The sequence below is a fragment of the Thamnophis sirtalis genome, unplaced genomic scaffold, assembly GCF_051295495.1.
Source record: "Thamnophis sirtalis isolate CommonGarterSnake01/CBP01778 unplaced genomic scaffold, rThaSir2_p1.2 scaffold_2, whole genome shotgun sequence".
NCBI lineage: Eukaryota > Metazoa > Chordata > Lepidosauria > Squamata > Natricidae > Thamnophis > Thamnophis sirtalis.
In genome coordinates this window covers 53,949,665-53,965,395 of record NW_028261382.1, presented here as the reverse complement: position 1 = coordinate 53,965,395, position 15,731 = coordinate 53,949,665, and the positions used below count along the sequence as shown (strand labels likewise).

The window sequence follows — 15,731 nt, the reverse complement described above, 5'->3', positions numbered from 1 at the left end:
CACCCATCTGAAAGCAGCCAAATTTGGACACCCCTGGACCTTGGCAAGTCAAACGTTGGAAGAGAATCCTAGCCATTTATGATGGTTGTGGAAATCCTACGAACTATGGTCGTTCCCAGTGTCCGTTGACAGGGATGGCTTTTATAATGACACCCGTGGAAAGGCCCCCTTTGGGGGTCAAAGGAATAAAGGATGCAACGGATAGGATCACAACCCAAAGCCTTTTCGCCATCTGGGACTCTTGCAGACGCCGGGGCTCGAGAATCGAAATAAGGATGCGATAGCCTGCCACTGTCTGGTTAGGCTTACTTAGAAGGAGAGTTTTCCATTCTGAACAATGCCAATATTCAGGGGTTCCCCAATTTTGCAATACCAGGACACCTTGAAACAATGAATTAATTTTGCACAACTCTCTCTCTCTCCCTCTCTCTCACACACACACAAACACCCAAGAATTCATACCCTCGTTGGGTTGGGTGAGAAATAAAAGAAAGCATTGAGTAAAAGGATAACTCAACTAACATTCATCCTAGCTTCTTGACGGGGGGTTATTTTTACAGTGGGCAGAATTTGTTCTTCGCTCAATAAAGCTTTTCTTTTTTGAAATTCGCAGGAGGGAGGGAAGGAGGAAAGAAAGAAAGAAAAAGAAAGAAAGAAGCCTGACTTAACCTTGAGCTGGTCAGGATCGAACTGCAGGCAGTGAGCTAGCCTGCAGTACTGCATTCTAACCAGGAGGGAGGGAGTGAAGGAGGGAGAGAGGAAGGCAGGCAGGCTGAGTTAACCTTGAGCTGGTCAGGATCGAACTGCTGGCAGTTTGAAGGGAAGGAGGGAGGGAGGGAGGGAGGGAGGGAGGGAGGGAGGGAGGGAGGGAGGAAGGAAGGAAGGAAGGAAGGAAGGAAGGAAGGAAGGAAGGAAGGAAGGAAGGAAGGAAGGAAGAGTTAACCTTGAGCTGGTCAGGATCGAACTGCTGGCAGTTCAGAGGGAAGGAGGAAGAAGGAAGGAAGGAAGGAAGGAAGGAAGGAAGGAAGGAAGGAAGGAAGGAAGGAAGGAAGGAAGAGTTAACCTTGAGCTGGTCAGGATCGAACTGCTGGCAGTTCAGAGGGAAGGAGGAAGAAGGAAGGAAGGAAGGAAGGAAGGAAGGAAGGAAGGAAGGAAGGAAGGAAGAAAGGAAGAGTTAACCTTGAGTTGGTCAGGATCGAACTGCTGGCAGTTCAGAGGGAAGAAGGAAGGAAGGAAGGAAGGAAGGAAGGAAGGAAGGAAGGAAGGAAGGAAGGAAGGAAGGAAGGAAGGAAGAGTTAACCTTGAGCTGGTCAGGATCAAACTGCAGGCAGTGAGCTAGCCTGCAGTACTGCACTCTAACCACAAGGAAGGAAGGAAGGAGGGAAGGAGGAAGGAAGGAAAAGAGCACGAGGAAAGGAAAAAAGAAGGAAGAGAGAGGGAGAGCAAATAGCAATAGCAATAGCAGTTAGACTTATATACCGCTTCATAGGGGTTTCAGCCCTCTCTAAGCGGTTTACAGAGTCAGCATATCGCCCCCAACAATCCGGGTCCTTATTTCATCCACCTCGGAAGGATAGAAGGCTGAGTCAACCCTGAGCCGGTGAGATTTGAACCGCTGAACTGCAGATAACAGTCAGCTGAAGTGGCCTGCAGTACTGCACCCTAACCACTGCGCCACCTCGGCTCTTGAATGAGCAAATGAAAGATGTCAATTACCCCACCAAAATCCGTGCACTTTTCCGATCTGGAGCACAGCGTACTTCCGTACTAACACACCCATTTACACACACACACACTCACAAAAAAGGGGGGGCGGGGAAGCAGAGGATGTGTCAGTCTTTACTGTCTAAGTTCAGGAGTTTGCAGGTCAGTTTAATCAGCTACATTCACAGGGTTGGATTGCAGGCACTCTAAGGGCGGAGAGCCAGGCTCCCTATTCCTTATATAAATATGCATAGATTTATTCAACAGACCTCCAGTGATCGGGGGGGGGGATGGGGGGCGGCGTGGGGGTGGGTTGTCGCGCAGGCCGAGAGGAGCCCTGCCCAAGAGAAATCCACGTGCAAAGACTTCGGCGCTCCCTCCCTCCCTGCTCACACTTTCCCACTCGCGCGACCGACGTTTCGCCACCAGCAACAATTGCCTTGCAGAATTGGTGGGGGTGGGTGGGGGAGTCCCTTCCGTCCAGTTCCCACAAAGGTCTACACAGCATCTCCCTTGTCAGAGACACTTAGGTGCCGCTCGGCGTCTGTGGTGACACTCCGCCACGGCTACTTTTGCTGGGAGAGGAAAAATTCGACTCCAAATGGGACCCACTGAACTGGAGCCGAACCCCTCTCTCCAACCAGTCCTTCGGCATCCCCCCCCTTCTGCCTCCCCACCCCCAATCAAGCCCACCCACCCCCCCATAAGGCACTCTTCCAATTCTGTGCAGCCTTGCGCGGGAACAAGGGGAGCGTGCAGAAGACGGAAGGGGCAACTGCCCCCCCCCTACACGACGCCCTGACCAGAACGCAACGCTCCTTTCCCAAATCCTGACTCATTCGAATGCCGACGCAGCCTCTCCGGCGGAAGGACTGGGGCAAATTCTTTGGGGGGAGGAGGGAAGAAGTAAAAAAAATAAAATAAAAAATCAAGAGGGCAACCACGGGCGTGCAAGCAAAGTCCCCCTCCTTTTTGCTTTTGAAAACCCTGTTCCCGAAAACCGTGGCCTGCCACCTCGCTAGCATAGTAGGGACTTACGGCAAATCGGGTTAAGCCTCGCGGGGGGTGGGGTCCGCTTTAAGTGCTGGAAAATTTATGTTTTACCGACAAAGACAAAAAGGGAGACTAGTATAGATCTATTTCAAGCTATTTAGCTCTCAGCAGCTAGCCGTTTCTGGGATTCAAAGGTGGGCTGCTTGCGTATTAGGTAGATGTATTAATCTCTAAGCCACAGGTTCTCCTTGCTTTGTCAGCTGTACCAGAGGGAAGATTATGTGCTTTTTCTATCAAGGCAACCTGATTTTGTTGCGCCAGAGGAGCTGGCAGCAGATTCGGAGAGTGAGGAGGGTTGGGGAGGAACAGGAGCCAGTCCTGGAGTCTGGGGAAGGCTCTGAGGAGGGCTCTGTGTCGGAGGCAGAGAGGGGGCCAGGGCCGTATGCCAGTTATCAGCTGCCTTCAGACATCAGTGAGGCAGAAGAACAGCTGGAGCCTGTTCCCAGTGTGGTCATGCGCAGATGAAGGGAACAGCTAAAGAACAGGGGTCGACTTGGGAGTAAGGCTGCAGGGGGGATGATGAATGGGCCCTCCCAGAGGAAATAAAAGAGGAGCGACAGGGGAATGGAGTTTGCAGGAGACAATTAGTTCACTTCATTGGTTCGTGACTCTCTGAGACTCCTGGCCAAGTTTTGCAGATATCGGCCTGTCAGCTCTCCAAGCCAGAGAAGGTCTGTGACCGTAAATCCTCCCTTGAAAGACTTTGCTGGACGTGAATGAGCAGAATTCACAGTCAATTAATAAAAGGGTTTTTTGTCGGGACAAGGAGTTGGCTTCAGGCTCTCGGGAAGCTTCGGTCAGAACAGATCTACCCAAATATGGAACAGCTAGCTGATGAGAGCTTGAAATAGATCTATGCTAGTCTCCCTTCATTTCTTTGTCAGTAAAACATAAATTTAACACAAAAAATAATTTGTCACAAAAGCGACTGCCTGCGAAGACTCCCGGATTGGGGCGGAAAGGTGAAAGCAGAAGCCGTATCGCCTGTCCCATATTTGGGTTGACTAGGTTGCCCTGATTTTAAAAAAAAGAGACACTTTTAGTGCTGGACTTTCTGTCCAAACGAAACAAGAACGTTGTTGGAACCCGCGGATGTGCTACACACAGTCCTCGACTTACGACCATTGAAAAAAAAACCTGTTCCAAGTTACGATTGCACTGAAAATTGGGACTTTCAACGGAGTCACGGCCGAACCGTGGTTAAACTTCAGATGCTTGCTGTTTGCGAGGAGGGGGATTTTGAGGAAGTTAATAGGGACAGGTGGATTCGTTTAATGACTGTGGCGAAACAGGTCGTAACATCGGACATGGCTCAGTTACCAACTGTGTAACTTAGGGATACAGGTTGCGGTTTCTATGTTGGTAAATCGAGGACTGCTTGCGCTGAGCTAAGAGGGAAACACCATGATGGCGGAACCTGGACAGTGATTGACCAAGGGAGTGAATATTAACCCTGACGCTCCCTTTAGTCTCCAGTGTTAAAGGACTTCCCCATGCAAGCCTTTCACACGTACGCACCCCCCCCAACAACAACACATGCACACACGGAACCTAAGCGCCAACCTCTCGGTCCCGCAATTTAAGCTCTGCCGTCTTCCGGCCTCTCGTTCCAAAAATAAAATATAGAAGGATGAATCTCCTTTTGCGATCCAAAGCTTTCTGACCCGTCCCTCCTCCATCCCTCCCTCCATCCCCCTCTCCTCCCACCACCCAAAAATAAATCTCTCTTCTGCACAGCAGCATATGATAAAGTCACACGGGGAAAAAGGTCCACGGAAGCAGCTAGAAAGACAGGGCCGGACCATGGAAGCGGGTGCAGGGGGGAAGGAGGAGGCGGCGTAGGCGGTGCTGTCCACCGGTGCCTAGGCCCAAGTCCCCTCGTCAGCCACGCCAGACTCCACCGAACCGCCGGAACACTCCCCGAAGGACGAGGAGAAGATGTTGTGGAAGGCCGCCCATCCCCGGCGCTCGGACCGACCTCTGCCCGGACTGTCCTTGGCAGTGGTGCTTCCCGCCGGAGGCTTCTGGGCTCCGGAAGCCTTGTAGCTGAGGGGTGTAGGGATTTTCGACGGGGTCTTGTCCGGTTGGGAGTCGGCCCGGGGTTTGATTTGCGGGCGCAGCTTCAGCTTGTCGATGGAAGGCACGAGGTCGGGATTACTCAGGGACGACTGTGCCGAAGGGGATGTGTCGAGGGTCTCCAGGACATCCTGGAGGGAGGATCCCCGCTTTGTGTGGGAAGGGACCGGCTCCCCAGAGGCCCAGGGGCTATCCACCAGAGTCTCGCCCAGCTCCAGACCCTCCTGGACCTCCTGGACGTCGTTCAGTCCCAGGTAGCAGTTGCTTTCATCGGATGAGCTGGAAAGGACCGGTTTCCTCCAGCGGCTCCTTCGGTCACGGTAACCGGATGAGTCCCAGAGCTCGGAAACTTCTGCCGAGCCATTGTGGAAATCCACCGGCTCGGAACTGCCGGCCGTCTGGTGGGCTGCCTTCCGCTTGGACTCCTCGGGTTGGAGACCGTACTTGCTGAAGACGTTGAGGGAGGAAGAGGAGGAGCTGGAGGAGCAGTAGGCGGAATCGGCGGTCCCTTGGTCCGGATTCGCGGGCAAGAGCCGGGCGCCGTTGCAGGCCTGGCTGCCCAGGTCCAGCTCTTCGTCCATTTCCAAACCTATCATTTTAGCGTTGGCTAGGAATTCTTCCTCCAGGCGCCGGTAGAGCTGCTGCTCCTGGCTCGGGTCGAGGCGCAGCGGGGTGCGGAAAGCTTGTGCCATCACTGCCAACTCTTGCCCTAAAGGGTCGTCGGGCTGTCCGGAAGGCCCACTCTGCCCCAACTGGGGCTGCCTCGTGGCCGCACGTTGTCCGGTCAAGCAGGGCTGTCGCTGACGTCCTGGGGCCGGTGGAGGCATTCGGATGGAGGGATTGGCTATTTTGGTAGCAGGCAAGGAACCCCGGCGCTTGGTGGGGGCAGGGCTACGGGAACCCACCGGGGTCAGCTGACCCCTTGCCGGGCTCTTGGTCCTGGGGGTGTTTCTTCCAGAACCCCCGGCGTTCTCCTTGGTCTCATTGGCTCGTGTCCAGGAATGTTGTCCATCCTTGGCTCGGCTGATGAGCAACACAGGCTCCCCTCCAGGCCTTCCCTGGCTGCGGGCCCGGGGACGAGGGCTCTGCGATCCAGGCTTGTTGGGCCGGTTTGTCACGCGAGGACGGCCCCGCTCTTCTGACTCAACCTTCCTAGGCACCGCCATGGTTTTCGGCAAGCTGAGACGGTCTCGTGACTGACTCCGGCTGGTTGGCGGCCGTTTGGGCCCGACGTGGAGCTGTGAAGCAGGTCCCTCGGAGACACGCCTCCCCGCCTCCTTCCTGAGTGCCAGGCTGGCGTCCTCGCTCCGCTTCCTTCCCAAGCTGGCACTGTGCCTGGAGGAGGAGGAGGAGGAGTCGCTGTCTCCGGAAAGACGCCGGGCCCTGGGGTTCCTGCAAGAAAGAAGGGCAGCCTTTAAAAGACATTCGGCTCTCTGGGATCTACCGTATTTTTCAGAGTATAAGACAGACCAAGATTTTGAAGAGGTAAATAAAAAGGAAAGTTTTTGCACTCTGCAGGCCTCCCAAACCCTCTGCACGCCTCGTTTTTTGTGAAAAACAGGGCATGCAGAGAGTTTGAGGCATCTGCCAAGTTCTCCTGGGGCAAAAACGAGCAAAAAACGGCCCATTTTTCACGAAAATGGCTCCTTTTTTTGCAAAAAAATCCAGTGCATGCATAGCCTTTGGGAGGCTTGTAGGGTGCTCCTGAGGGCAGAGGGGGCAAAAACGAGCCTGTTTTTCATTCGTTTTTGCCCTCCCCGTCCCCTAGGAGCACGTCGCAGGCCTCCCAAACCCTCTTGAGAGACCGCCTTCTGCCGATTACCTCCCACAGACCCTTTTGATCCCACAGATTAGGCCTCCTCCGTATTCCATCTGCCGGCCAATGTCGGCTGGCGACTACTCGGAGGAGGACCTTCTCTGTGGCTGCCCCGGCCCTTTGGAACGAGCTCCCCGTGGAGATTCGGACCCTCTCCACCCTTCGGGCCTTCCGGACGGCCGTGAAGACCTGGCTGTCCCAGCAAGCCTGGGGTTGAGTCCCCCCCCCTTACTCGAATTTGCTGTGTCTGTTGTGCTTTTAAATTGTCCGATTGTTTTTGTCTTACTTTTTGTAATTTCCCCTCCCTTGGCTTTTGTTCAGCCGCCCTGAGTCCCTTCGGGGAATAGGGCGGCCTACAAATTGAATAAACTCCAAACTCCAAACTCTGCACGTCCATTTTTGCGAAAGGGGCAGGGTGTGGGGAGGCCAAAAATGCTGTATTCAGTGTATAAGACGCACCCAGATTTTTACCCTCTTTTTTTGGTGGGAAAGGTGCGTCTTATATTCTGAAAAATATGGTGAGTTTCTTTTTTTTTCTGATTGCAGATGTTCCTATATTTATTTCTGTTTTGCAGCAGCAAAAAAAAACCTGGGAGGAATCTGAAAGCTCCCTTCCAGACCAAGCAGGGAGGTGCTTCTGGTTTTTCAAAACGTTGATGTCTGAAAAGTGGCTCCTAGTCTCTCTTAACCTCCAGTTCTGTTTTTCTGTCTACCCCACCCTTTCCACTTAAAGTCCATTACGGAGCAATTACCAGACTAGATAACCAGGAGAGCCTCCTCGGCTTTCCTTACTCACAGCTCTGGCTCAGAAAGCCGTCTGGAAAAAATCCGTCATCACATCAGGCGGCCTCTCTGCCTTACGTCTGTGGTTTGGGGTGAGTCACCCTTGGCTGCTGTTCTGTTTTCCCAACACCTGGCTGGGGATGACTTCGACTTCTCTTCTGCTATCTGTCTAGGCCAGGGGTCTCCAAACTTGAAAACTTTGTTTTCAGGCCTGCAGCCATCTTTTCTTTTGGGTCTTTGGTCTGCCACATTTTCTATTATTCTACTATGCCTTTTCTATTATGGGAAAATGGGAATGGGGATTGTACGGGGTTAGATGATATGTAGCCATAACAACATTCTTTCTAGAAAGCCAAGGTCATCCTTTGTCTCTGCACCAGTGGTGGGTTTCAAAAATTGTTCGAACCTACTCTGTGGGTGTGGCCTCCTTTGTGGGAGTGGCTTGCTGCCCATGTGACCGGATGGGAGTGGCTTGCCGCCCATGTGACCAGATATGAAGATGCCGACGACACTTGTCAGAACCACCTTAAATTACCTCACACACAGCATATGATGTAAACTTGTTTTTTTAAAAGGCATCTTTGGTTTGCGTTAAAACAACTTCAACACACGCAATGTTCTGATTGCACCACAAACGCAGGAGTCATCCTTACCTTTCACAGAGGCACTGAGTTTTATAAATATGAGCATGATAGTGTAGAATAATCATAGCCAAGGACCAGGGGTGGGTTTCAAAAAAAATTGGAACCTCTTCTGTAGGTGTGGCCTGCTTTCCGGGTCCACTGGTGGAACCTCTTCTAACCGGTTTGGTAGATTTGATGAACCGGTTCTACCAAATAGGTGCGAACTGGTAGGAACCCACCTCTGCTCTGCACCTCTGCACCTGACCGGAACCTGATGGGTGGAAGCTGCCAGCGTGGCAGTGGGAGATTGGACCATGGGATGGGCTTATGGGTGTGGGGAGGGCAGGATCTTGAACTTTCAACTGGGTGGGGAAAACCGGGAAGCTTTCAGATTCGGGTTCTCCCAGATGTGCCAATTATGGCTCTCTTAATAAATTGGAACTTTGAGGAATCCTTTGCCTTGGACTCTGATTTAATTTTGGATGCTATTTGGAACCCTGACACTTTGAAGACTTGTGTCTATGGAGATTCTCAGATTAAGATTAAGATTAAGATTTAGTTTATTTGTATGCCGCCCTTCTCCGGGAGGGACTCAGGGCAGCGAACAACTCAAAAGGGGAAAAGGGGATACAAACACAATACACGTAATTAAAATACACAAGAGTCATACAGCCATACAAGTCGAGAGGGGAGGGGAACTCATCAACCCCAGGCCTGCCAGCACAGCCAGGTCTTGACGGCTTTCCGGAAGGCCTGGAGAGAGGTGATCTCAGGATTGGAGTACTGTTTCCTTGTATTTTTATGCAACAACTACAATAACATTCAGCCAGCAGATGGCAGTGTTTACAAGTTTGGATCTATGGTATACATTCTATGTCCTTTTGTTGAAAGAAAAGTTTCCTGTTTCCTGTTAAAACAGTTAAGCAGTAAAGCACATGGTGACTGTACACTCTGTTTGATCTGTAATGCTATATATAAACAGAATTTCTAATGCTCAGTCATCCAGGTCATAGTTACCTCAAAAATGTTTTTTTTTTCAAAAAACAGCTAGTTTCAGCTAGACTGTTTTTCCTTGAGGAAGGAAACATTTTGTTTCTCATCCAAGTTCAATTGATGAAGCTTCTTGGACGTGTGGCAAAATTCTCATTCTTCTTTCTCACAGAAAAACAGTCCAGTTGCCTTTAAGATTTGTGGACTTCCCAAAAATTCTGGGAGTTGAAGTCCACAAATCTTAACGTTGCCAAGTTTGGAGGCACCTGGTGTAGGGCCGGTACGTGATTATGGATGAAACATGCAACAGTGATACCCCCCATTTGGCACTTGGCACCATGTCCAAGAATCTTACAAAATACATCAAGAAATTTCACCTTCCTGCAATAACACCGGTGGAACTGCAAAAAACTGCACTACTTGGAGCATCGTGCATCTTAAGAAGATACTTGGTCAATAGCTAGGATGCTGGAAGCAACCCCTATCAACCATCAGCGCCAGTCAATGATATTTGTGATACGTTTTATAAATGTGCACTTGACTGAGTTTTACGTTCATTGAATAAAAGAGACAAATAACGACATAGAATGTATACCATAGATCCAAACTTGTAAACACTGCCATCTGCTGGCTGAATGTTACTGTAGTTGTTGCATAAAAATACAAGGAAACAGTACTCCAACCCTGAGGAATCTCCATAGACACAAGTCTTCAAAGTGTCAGGGTTCCAAATAGCATCCAAAATTAAATCAGAGTCCAAGGCAAAGGATTCCTCAAAGTTCCAATTTATTAAGAGAGCCATGTGGGCACATCTGGGAGAACCCAAATCTGAAAGCTTCCTAGTTTTCCCCATCCAGTTGAAAGTTCAAGATCCTGCCCCCCATACCCACAAGTCCTTCCCATGGCCCAATCTCCCCACTGCCACGCTGGCAGCTTCCACCCATCCGGTTCCGGTCAGGTGCAGAGTTGGAAAGACAAAGGATGTCCTTGGCTTTCAAGAAAGAATGTTGTTATGGCTACATATCATCTAACCCCTTACAATCCCCCTTCCCATTTTCCCATAATAGAAAAGGCATAGTAGAATAATAGTAGACAACAACAACTGCAAAAATTCATCTTACTCGGAACTGCTTATTTACTCAAATGTTACCTTAAAAGCTCTTTAAGTCCTTGGTTAGGACCTGAACTGTTAAGTTTTCACCAGTCCCAGACGGTGAATCGAGTTGAAGATTAAATGTTAAATGATACTAATAATCGAGCAATTACACATTGGAAGCTTTGCCAGAAGTTTGGGTTCAAATGCAGCAAAATTTGCCGGGAACAACAAGTTTTTGAAAATGAACAAGTCAAGATCCTTGTCTCCAAACTTATGGTGAGAACTTTATCCTGACTTTCAAGCGGAGGTGAAATAGCAATAGCAATAGCAGTTAGACTTATATACCGCTTCATAGGGCTTTCAGCCCTCTCTAAGCGGTTTACAGAGTCAGCATATTGCCCCCACAACAATCCGGGTCCTCATTTTACCCACCTCGGAAGGATGGAAGGCTGAGTCAACCCTGAGCCGGTGAGATTTGAACAGCCGCAGAACTGCAGTCAGCTGAAGTAGCCTGCAGTGCTGCATTTAACCACGGCGCCACCTTGGCTCTTAAGATTGTGTGAGATTGTGTGCGAGTCAGTTGTGTACATAGCTCTTGTGTTATTTTTGTGTAAAGTGTGATAGCTTGTTTTTGAGCTCTCTCTGACTCTGTGTGGTTCCCGCTTGTCGCGCCAAGCCACCGGTCACGTGACCACCAAGCCACACCCCCTAAAGCCACACCCACAGAAGCGGTAGGGGAAATGTTTGAATCTCACCACTGCCTTCAAGATGCAAACCCCCCCTCCTTACCTGACTGAAAGGTGGGAATCTACTGTGTCCTGGTGGGCTTGGGACGTGCACCCCCTCAAAGGGCTGGCACCCCTCTGTCCTGACGTGCTACATTTCCCACTGGATGGAGCCAGCGATCCCTGCCTTGGCGGGGTAGCCGTCCCAGACCTCTTGGTGGGAGGGACGGGACGGTTTCCTTTGGGGAGAGACGGGTCCCCTCCAGCCAAGAGCCGTTTCTCCCCCAAGTGGTGGGTCTCGGAGACTTTATGCAGGCCCGTAGTTTCAGCCCGACGCTGAGTGGTGGGGCTGTTTGCCTGGGGGCTGGCCAGGCCGCTCGTTTTCTGGGGGGAGAAGCCGAGCCCCCGACTCTGGGTCAGACGGTGAGCTGCGGAAAAATGAGAAAGAATAGCCAAACGAATCAGCCAGCGTGAGTTCAAGAGACTGAAGGTGACTCAAAAGATAACAGAAGACGGTTGGACATACGTATAAAATCCACAGATGGGAATAGATGTGTTGATATCTGTTTGTCTGTCTCTGTCTATTTCTATCTATCTCTCTATCTCTCTATTTATCTATCTCTATCTCTATCTTTCTATCTCTCTATCTATATCTCACTTTCTATCTCTATCTCTCTCTTTATCTCTCTATCTATATCTATCTATCTATCTATCTATCTATCTATCCATCTCTATCTCTCATCTCTCTCTCTATCTTATATTTAATCTCTCTCTCCCCCTCTCTATCTTCATCCATCTCTCTCTCTATCTCACTTTCTATCTATCTATCTCTTTATCTCTCTCTCTATCTATCTATCTCTCTATCTATCTACTTATCTCTCTCTCCATCTCTCTCTCTCTATCTTATATTTAATCTCTCTCTCTCCCCCTCTCTATCTTCATCCATCTCTCTATCTATCTCTCTATCTTTCTATCTCTCTATCTATATCTCACTTTCTATCTCTCTCTCTTTATCTCTCTCTATATCTATCTATCTATCTATCTATCTATCTATCTACTTATCTCTTTCTCCATCTCTTTTTCTCTATCTTATATTTAATCTCTCCCCCCTCTATCTCTGTCTGTCTGTCTGTCTGTCTGTCTATCTATCATCTATCTATCTATCTATCTATCTATCTATCTATCTATCTATCTATCTATCTAACTAACTAACTAACTAACTAACTAACTATCAACATCTATCTATCTATCTATCTATCTATCTATCTATCTATCATCTATCTATCTATCTATCTATCTATCTATCATCTATCTATCTATCTATCTATCTATCTATCTATCTATCTATCATCTATCTATCTATCTATCTATCTATCTAACTAACTAACTAACTATCTATCAACATCTATCTGTCTGTCTGTCTGTCTGTCTGTCTGTCTGTCTGTCTGTCTGTCTATCTATCTATCTATCTATCTATCTATCTATCTATCTATCTATCTATCTATCTATCTATCTATCTATCTATCTATCATCTATCTATCTTTCTATCACGTCCGATGATGGATATGGCACAAGAAGAAAAAGAATAATAATAATATGTATATAGCAACAAATGGCTGATGGCTACAAGTCACCAGGGGGCGCCATTGAAATGCTGCAACTCAATCAACATCCTGCTCGATTCTCCAAGTTGGAAGCCACTTTTTAATTATGTCATTTTTCTTTTTGGATGAATATTGTTTCCTGTTCCCTTCTCACAGGAAGCTTCCAGTTAACTCCTTGGGGGATACATAGAGAGCATAAATCGGGCTCTTTTTAACCACTGGGCACTCTTAAAATTACAGCATTGTACGGAATTTTACACGGGCTTTGCACCTGTAAGGACATTTTTCAAAACAACTTTCCCTTTTGCTGCTGACGTTCAGATCCCCTACCGGTTTGAGGTATCATCAGGCACACAGGGGGTAGCATTTGAACTCAGAGCCCAGCCTGATGTGCTTCGCAGCCAGCAGCTCCCAGCCATCAAAGCTATTGACCTTGATCTCAAAGCTCATTGAAGTTTTCGCTTTAGGGATCTTAGCTGAACTCAAAACTTTCAGCAGAATTGGAACTGCCAGTACACGGGGAAGGGAGACCACTGAGAGATTCCAGAGCTATAGGGAAGCCTGGGATGTCAAAGACGATCCAGAAAGTGTGTGGGGGGGAAGCAAGCCATTTCTCTACGATTGAGCCCCTCCCCCTTCAAAAAGCAATTGAACAGAGATATGAAATAAGTAGGGGCAAGAAGGGAGGGGCAAGAAGTTAGCAGTTAGACTTATATACCGCTTCATAGGACTTTCAGCCCTCTCTAAGCGGTTTACAGAGTCAGCCTATCGCCCCCACAGTCTGGGTCCTCATTTCACCCACCTCGGAAGGATGGAAGGCTGAGTCAACCTTTGAGCCGGTGAGATTAGAACCGCTGAACTGCAGATAACAGTCAGCTGTAGTGGCCTGCAGTACTGCACCCTAACCACTGTGCCACCTCGGCTCTATAAGTTCATATAAGACCCTCCCTTAGTTTCTTGGGCTGTCAAGGTGTCCAGGGAAGGGCTGGACTTTCACACTGGAAAGTTCCTGTCAAGGTAGCATTGCAATAAAATTGAATTAGCTCTTATAAGATAAGATTACGTAAATTCCACTCAGTTTCGGTTTTGTGCCTTTCCTTATTAGGATTAGAATTAGGGCTGACATGATAGTAGCATTCCAGTATTTGAGGGGCTGCCCCAAAGAAGAGGGAGTCAAGCTATTCTCTAAAGCACCTGAGGGCAGGACAAGAAGCAATGGGTGGAAACTAATCAAGGAGAGAAGCAACTTGGAATGAAGGAGAAACTTCCTAATAATGGGAACAATGAACCAGTGGAACAGCTTGCCACCAGAAATCGTGGGCGCTTCATCACTGGAGGTTTTCAAGAAGAGATTGGACCGCCATTTGCCTGGAATGTTACAGGGCTTCCTGCCTGAACAGGGGGTTGGACTAGAAGACCTCCCAGGTCCCTTCCAGCTCTATTCTATTCTCCTCCTCCTCCTTTCTGCAGTAGGGTCCCTACTAATACATCATCCAAAAGTCAAGTATAGTCTTGGATATTCACATACTACTACAACGTCTAAGTTGCTTCTCTCCTTGATTAGTTTCCACCCATTGTTTCTTGTTCTACCCTCAGGTGCTTTGGAGAATAGCTTGACTCCCTCTTCTTTGGGGCAACCCCTGAGATATTGGAAGACTGCTATCCTGTCTCCCCTGGTCCTTCTTTTCATTAAACTGGACATACCCAGTCCCTGCAACCGTTCTTCATATATTCTTCTTGTTCATTTGAGTTCCTTGTCTGTTCCCCTTCCTCTCCTATCTCTGCTTTCGACAAGTTTTCTTGTATGGTCCCGAGTCTTCATACATGACACTCATGTGCCTTTCCTGGCGCCAAGCCCCCCCCCCAACTCTCCCTCCCAGGGTACTTACAGACAGAGGTGCACCGGCAGGGATCATGCTTATCCAGGTAGTGCTCCAATGTGTCCCAGCCCCCTCCTACACGCACCATCACGTGGCTGCGGAGAACCTAGGAAGGGATGAATGAAAATAGCATCGTCCAAGGACACCATTTGGAAGTCTCTTTAAGCGCTGGATCAAGTCCGGTTTTACCCAATCTTTTTTTTATATATACCTAATTTTTACTTATGATTTTTTTTTCCCCCTTTGACATCCCAAAGGGCTTGGTGAACCGCCTATTTTCTGGATCAATACACTTTGCGTGCTGTTCTGATCTTGCCATTTAAATAGAAATAATCGTGATTTTTTCAACTTCTAACGTTTGTGCCTACATAGCAATTATAATATGTTCTATTATACGTATCTCAGTATAAGGGAAATAGCAATATAGCAGTAGCAATAGCAATAGCAGTAGACTTATATACCGCTTCATAGGCCTTTCAGGCCTCTCTAAGCGGTTTACAGAGAGTCAGCATATTGCCCCCAACAATCTGGGTCCTCATTTTACCCACCTCGGAAGGATGGAAGGCTGAGTCAACCCTGAGCCGGTGAGATTTGAACCGCTGACCTGCTGATCTAGCAGTAGCCTGCAGTGCTGCATTTAACCACTGCGCCACCTTGGCTCCCCTCACACACACACACACACGTGCTGGTCGTTAAGCGAATCGCTGCAAAGTTGTAAAAGAGGGCAAACTGCCTGTTTTAACGACGGAAACATTCGGCTTAATTGTGAGGACAACCTGTATATTCAGATACAAGATCGTGTGAAGCGTTAATACCACTTTATAAGGCCTTGGTAAGGCCACACTTGGAATACGGCATCCAGTTTTGGTCGCCACGATGTAGAAAAGATGTTGAGATTCTGGAAAAAGTGCAGAGAAGAGCAAGAAAGAGGATGAAGGGACTGGAGGCCAAAACATATGAAGAACAATTGCAGGAACTGGGTATGTCCAGTTTAATAGAAAGAAGGACCAGGGGAGACATGATAGCAGTCTTCCAATATCTCAGGGGCTGCCACAAAGAAGAGGGAGTCAAGCTATTCTCAAAAGCACCGGAAGGCAGGACAAGAAGCAATGGATGGAAACTAACCAAGGAGAGAAGCAACTTAGAACTGAGGAGAAATTTCCTGACAGTGAGAACATTCAATCAGTGGAATAACTTGCCTCCAGAAGTTGTAAATGCTCCAACACTGGACATTTTTAAGATGTTGGATAATCATTTGTCTGAAGTGGTGTAGGGTTTCCTGCGTAGGCAGGGGGTTGGACTAGAAGACCTCCAAGGTCCCTTCCAAATCTGTTATTCTATTCTATTCCTATTCCATTTCCAATTCTATTCTATTTTATTC

The 15,731-nt window shown here is 48.5% G+C and overlaps 1 protein-coding gene across 2 annotated transcripts in view; it reads right to left on the bottom strand.

Annotated features, from left to right (window-relative positions):
• Positions 1–1,819: 1,819 nt before the first annotated feature.
• GAS2L1 (growth arrest specific 2 like 1) overlaps positions 1,820–15,731 on the bottom strand; it is an 87,554-nt gene continuing 73,642 nt past the window's right edge. For both annotated transcript variants that reach the window (XM_087705600.1, XM_087705599.1), the window contains exons 4-6: positions 14,360–14,456; positions 10,931–11,294; positions 1,820–6,225 (exon numbers count right to left, since the gene is read on the bottom strand). In XM_087705600.1, the coding sequence (XP_087561726.1) occupies positions 4,620–6,225; positions 10,931–11,294; positions 14,360–14,456 (2,067 nt within the window). In that variant the 3' untranslated portion in view covers positions 1,820–4,619. The remainder of the gene's footprint in view (positions 6,226–10,930; positions 11,295–14,359; positions 14,457–15,731) is intronic.